The sequence below is a fragment of the Phoca vitulina genome, unplaced genomic scaffold, assembly GCF_004348235.1.
Source record: "Phoca vitulina isolate PV1807 unplaced genomic scaffold, GSC_HSeal_1.0 scaffold1, whole genome shotgun sequence".
Taxonomy (NCBI): Eukaryota; Metazoa; Chordata; class Mammalia; order Carnivora; family Phocidae; genus Phoca; species Phoca vitulina.
Window position 1 is genome coordinate 1,532,516 of NW_022589704.1, and position 5,792 is coordinate 1,538,307.

The window sequence follows — 5,792 nt, forward strand, 5'->3', positions numbered from 1 at the left end:
GCGTGCGGCGGGGGAGGGGCGTGCGCACGTGAGCATGCGGCGGGGGGAGGGGGTGTGCGTGCGGCGGGGGTGGCCGAGGCTGGCAGGAGTGTGTGGCTTCAGCGGCCGCTCGGTGTCCTCGCTCAGCGGCGTGTGGGTCTCCCCTCGCCAGCCCCTCGGCCAGGCCGTGCACCCCTTCTCTTCTCTGCGTGGAGGGAACGTGAGTGCAGGAGAGCAGAACGTCCGCGGGAGACCCGGGATAGTGTCGTGGTACCCTTCCAGGTTTACTGCTGGGACTCCACCGTCGAAGCTAAGGTGGCAGCCTGTAAACTGAGCGCACATCACTCGCGCACTCATCCATTCTCTCCTTCCCGATCGGGCGCCTGTCGCTCACGCACGCGGTCCTCTCTCCAGGCGTGGTTTGGCTCTATTCTCACGTTCGGGCGGGTAATGAGCAGACCGGAGAACGTCTGTGCGCGGTGGGCTGACGCCCGCCCGACCTTTCTTCACGGGCACCTGCTGTTACCCTGAGATCCTGCTTTGGGGGAGCCGACAGCTCTCCGCTTGGACCCCGGGTCAGCTGCACGCTCCTGGCCGGGCTCTCACACCTCCGTGGGGCCGGCACAGACCCAGCAGCGCCCGGAGATGGAGATGGTCCTCCTGCCAGTCTCTCAACACATGGTCAGGGCGGAGAAGGGACAGGTCCCAGCAGGGATTGGAGTTGGGAGCCGCGTGGCCATCCACGCTGTGGCATCCGAACGAGGGTCCGGCAGGAAGGGCAGGGGCTTTTCTCGGAGGAAGGAAGAGACAGTTGGTCTAAAATGAAGGCAGGGCCGCTCGCTGTCTGTAGGCCAGGCAGATGGAAACACTTTAGGAGCTGAAGTGCACGTGTCTGTGGTCCAGTGTGGGCAGGCCTCGTGGTCCCACATGTCACAGCGAGACCGGGGAGAACGCAGTGCTGTGGGGTTTCTGAGAGGGGTGGGCCTCGGGGGTGCTGCCCATCTGGGAGCCGGCCCTCACCCCTACCTGTGTTGCCCCTGCAGCTGGGGGCCCTTACCCCCCTGCATATTGCAGCCGCCCTTCCCGGGGAGGAGGGCGTCAAGATAACGGAGCTCCTGCTGCACGCCATCACGGACGTGGACGCCAGGGCCGCCGACCAGGACGACGTGTACAAGCTGGGCAAGGTGCCTGTCCTGCCCCACGGGGGCGGGGCGCTGAGGCCTCTCCGAGCACGGTGCTGTCCGCTCAGTTCACTGTCACGTCACGGTCCCTAACGAGGTTGATGACTGCTCTGTGGGCCCCAAGCCAGCCTGCATCTGTCCGCATGGGCGCGGCTCCCTGCATGCACGGCGAGGATGGGTGGGGGCCCAGCTCTGACCCTCACTGGGGCAGGTGGTGGCTGCACTGGGCCTGTGGGAGGGGTTCGCAGGAGGGCTCTCAGACCCGCCGTCTGGGGAGGGGGGCCACTTGCTGGTGCTCCTCTGTGGGAACGTGTCTGTGTGGGAGCTCGTACCTGCAGGGGTCTCCGGGCCCAGCCTGGTGCCTGGGGGAGAGGCCTGGGGGCCAGTACTTGCCCCCTCTGTCTGTGCACAGCTGGACCTGCTGCCTTCGAGCCTGAAGCTCAACAACGAAGCAGGCCCTTCTAGCATCTACTACAGCACGCGCCCGTCGGTGCCGGACGAGGGGGGCAGGACGGCTCTGCACGTGGCCTGTGAGCGTGAGGACAACTACAAGGTGAGCGGGGCAGGGAGTGTGTGTGCGCGTGCCTTGGGTGTGTGCACACGAGTGTGTCCGTGTGTGTGCTGTGCGCGTGTTGGGGGCAGGGCAGTGGGCCGGCAGCCCTGTCAGTCACCGTCTGGACTCGGGACCCCGGGGTGGTCCTGTTTTGTAGAGTCCTGGGCCGTGACTCTGCCTGAGGTCAGGCCTCCTGTTGCCTTGGGGATTGTCAGCAAGGCGGGTGCAGGAACCTGTCAGAGGAGGCCGAGCGGCTGCGGAGGGAACCAAACCTTGGCTTTGTGCTGTAGGCCGGTGCAGCCTGGGTCAGCGCCTCGGAGCACGTAGTAAACTGGGCCTCAGTTTACCCACCCATAAAACGGAAATCCTAGCCGGCTCTCGGGTCTGTGACATGGGCGGGTGGTTTGCCCCTGCACAGGGTGGTGATCGGGCACGCTGCCCTGACAGTGTGAGGACCTGCATGAGGGTGGGTGCAAGGCGATGCTAGGTGGGGCAGGTGGGAGGCACCCACATGCCTCCCTGCTTCACAGCATCGCTGGTCAAAGCCTCCTTGAGCTCAGGCCACCACTCTGAGCCACCCATGTTCCAGCAGGGAGGAGAGGAGGGGAGGCTTTCCTAGAAGCCCCTCAGCAGGCTTGGGCTGGCACCTCCTTGGCCTGGCCCAGGTGGGGGAAGGGCAGGGGGCTTGGAGGCAGCCCGACCAGCCCACTGGGTCTGCACACCTGCAGGGGGAGCTGGAGCCTGGAAGAGTCTTTGTAGGGGGGGTAATCGAAGCTGCAAGGGCTTTCAGCACTTCTGGGAAAAAAGGAAGGACAGAGGGGCAAGCTGAGGGGTCCCCCGGGAGAAGGGCAGAGAGGGCAAGGATGAGCCCTTCCTGCATGGAATGTGCCCCTTTTGCTGAGGCCGGGCTTCTCCTGTGCTCTGGTGTCCTCCACGATCCCTGAGCCCTGGGGCCACACCTGCCATGTGCCAACCTGGCTACTGTAGTCACATGGGTCTGACTCTCCCCTTTCCTTTGGAAACAAGCTGTAAAGCAGTTTGTGCATCATGTGTCCTTCCTGTTTTGTGTTGGAAATGATGTATGTTTAGAAAACATCTTCCCACTTTGATGATCCACCCAGCCATCCACCCACCTATCCAGGCAACCATCCAAAATTTAGAACAGCCTTTGTGTGCCGGGCAAGGTGCTGGTGTGGAGGAAAGAGCGATTAAGTGACAAACGTGATTTTATGCATTTGAGTTAATGGTCAGTGTCAGGTGTTCCTCTGAGTCAGGGCATCTCTTTAACCTGTGGTCCTGCCTTTCTCCCCACCCAGTGTGCCAGGGACATAGTCCGGCTCCTCCTCTCCCACAAAGCAAACCCCAACTTGCTGTGGAGTGGCCACTCTCCACTCTCGCTGTCCATCGCCAGTGGGAATGACCTGGTGAGCATGTTCTACACCCGCTGATGGTGTACCTGCAGTGTTTCTGCCTCAACATGACCCCCTCCCTAGTCAGTCTTTCGGATTCACTGCTGTTGGCGGTAGCATGAAGACAGCATGGTGTAACGGGCATGGTGGATGCCCTCCGTGGTGCATGGAACTCCTCAGAGAGAGAAGGGTATAGAAAGGAAGGTGAGCAGGGAAGATGAGGGTTCAGCTGGGAGGATGCTCCCTCAGGGCGGGTGGGTCACAACCCCTGCTTATCCCAGGCATTAATCCCTCAGTAAGGAAAAGGAAAGGAACCTTGGCCAATTCCCATCTCCTGTTGTTGCCAAGGATGTATGTGTTCACCATCCATCCATCTACTTGTTCATTCATTCACCTGCCCACAAATCTATCCATCTATCCACCCACTTACCCATTCATCCATCCATTCACCTACCTACCCACACCCACCCATCAATCCATTCTTTGATCTTTCCCCCCATCCATCCAAATACACATCCATCTAATCCATCCTTCCATTAATCCATCCAGCCAGCCAACCAACCAACCACACATCCATCCACCTATCCAACCACACAGCCATCCACTCACCCACATCCACCCACCCATCCATCCATCCAACCATCCATCCATCCAATCCATCCTTTCATCCATCTATCCATTATAATCGCACATCCATCCAGCTCATCTTTCCACGCTTCCAACTATCCATCCATCCAGCCAGCCACACATCCATCATTCCATCCTTCCACCCATCCATACATCCGTCCAATCCATCCATACTCCATCCTTCCTTCCTTCTGTCCTTCTCTCCTTCCATCTGTCCTTTTGTCCGTCCATGTCCATCCATCCTTTCATCATCCGTCCATCCGTCCTTCTTTCCACCCATCCTTCCATCTGTCCTTCCATCAGTCCATCTGTCCATCCATCCTTTCATCATCCGTCTGTCCATCCATCCATCCTCTATCCTTCTATTCATCCATCCGGATATCCATCATCCTTTCTATGATTTACTTCCTTTTTCTGTCAATCTATAACACATACACCCGTTCACCCTTTCATTTAACTGTTGTTTTTTGAGCATCCGCTGTGTGCCAGGCAAGCACCATTCTAGGCATTAGGTGTCGAATAAAATAAGGTCCCTGCTCTCAAGGATCCTAGATTCTAGTGTGGGAGATAGACCATAATCCAGTGTGCCACAGAATTTCAGGTGGTGGTAAGTTCTATGAAGACAGTAACAGCTGGGTAAGGAGTAGAGAATGATGGAGAGTGGGCTATTACAGCGGGTGACCAGGGGGGCTTCTGTGGTCTGTGGTGAGGTGACGTATCAGCAGAGGCCTGGAGAAGAGGAAGGCGTTGTTGGTGCGGGTCATGGGGGCTTCTGTGGTCCTTCTCTTTCTCCTCCCTTCACGTGTACATAGAGTCGTTCACTGAGCAAGTTATGGGGGCCACCTGCTCTGTGCCTGGTTGTGTTGGTGGGCGAGGCAGGGTAGAGAGCTGCCTTCTGGGGGTCGGACGCTCCTGAGAGAGCCACACACCAGTGTGTCTCCTGCCCAGCCAAGCTGCTGTCCCGCCTGGCTTCCTGGTGGCTGGGGATCTGGCAGGGAGCGAGTGAGATGTGCCCCGCTCTGCGTCTGGTCAGGTGATCACAGTGACGCAGGTGCCTGGGGGCAAAGGCAGAGTGGTCCCAGGGAGGAGGAGCCCAAGGGACACACAGGCCTGTGCTGGCCCCTGGGCTGGGAAACAAGACCTGAGGCAGGAGCGCTTCGGAGCAACTAGACAGCGTGCAGAGAAAGGAGCAGACCTGGGCTGCCGGCGTGGGTGGTGCACAGCCCTCCCTGGGGAGCCACCGTACGCCCTCTCCCTGCCCCAGCCTCGTCCCGAGCCGGGCAGCAGTGGTACCTGCGGGTGGGATGCCGCTCAGGAGAGCAGAAGCCGTTCTCCGGGCACTGCTGCCCACATGAGGCGAGAGGAGCTGGGTGCTGACCGGTGTCTCTGTGTCCAGATTGTGAAGGAGCTTCTGTCCCACGGAGCTGACCCCAACCTGCCGCTGACCAGAGGCTTGGGCAGCGCCCTGTGTGTTGCCTGCGACCCCACCTGTGAGCCCCAGAGGAGCACGGACAGCAAGCTGGCCCTGGTGAGGGTGAGGCCGGGGGGCGGGTGTGCAGGGCAGCGGGCCCTAGCATGTAGGGTCTGGGTGGGGCTGTTGGAACCCTGGGTCTGGCCTTCCTTGCTGGCAGGGAGGGTCTCAAGTGTTCTTGCTCTGTAATGTTCAAATACTTGAGAAAGAATACAAAATTCTTGCTTTTTATGTTATGTGGGCCTAAACGTGTGAAGTGCGAACCCACTCAACAGGCCACACAGAAGTCCTCTGGTTTGTCTCAAGGAAGACCTAGGCCGTCACTTTGGTTGGGCAGCAGGACCGTGGATTCTCTCAGCAGGGCGGACATTGGCCGGGGTCCTGGTCAAGGACCTGCTGGGCTGCAGGACTGTGGATTCTCTCAGTAGTGTGGGCATTGGCCGGGGACCTGTTCAAGGACCTGCTGGGCTGCAGGACAGTGGATTCTCTCAGTAGGGTGGGCATTGGCCAGGGGTCCTGGTCACAGACCTGATGGGCTGTAGGACTGTGGATTCTCTCAGTAGAGCGGGCAT

The 5,792-nt window shown here is 59.6% G+C and overlaps 1 protein-coding gene across 1 annotated transcript in view; it reads left to right on the top strand.

Moving 5' to 3' along the window:
- ANKMY1 (ankyrin repeat and MYND domain containing 1) overlaps positions 1-5,792 on the top strand; it is a 46,375-nt gene that overhangs the window by 29,626 nt on the left and 10,957 nt on the right. Inside the window, exons 9-12 of the mRNA XM_032413180.1 lie at positions 1,023-1,163; positions 1,573-1,713; positions 3,030-3,137; positions 5,146-5,277. Coding sequence (XP_032269071.1) covers positions 1,023-1,163; positions 1,573-1,713; positions 3,030-3,137; positions 5,146-5,277 — 522 coding nt within the window. The remainder of the gene's footprint in view (positions 1-1,022; positions 1,164-1,572; positions 1,714-3,029; positions 3,138-5,145; positions 5,278-5,792) is intronic.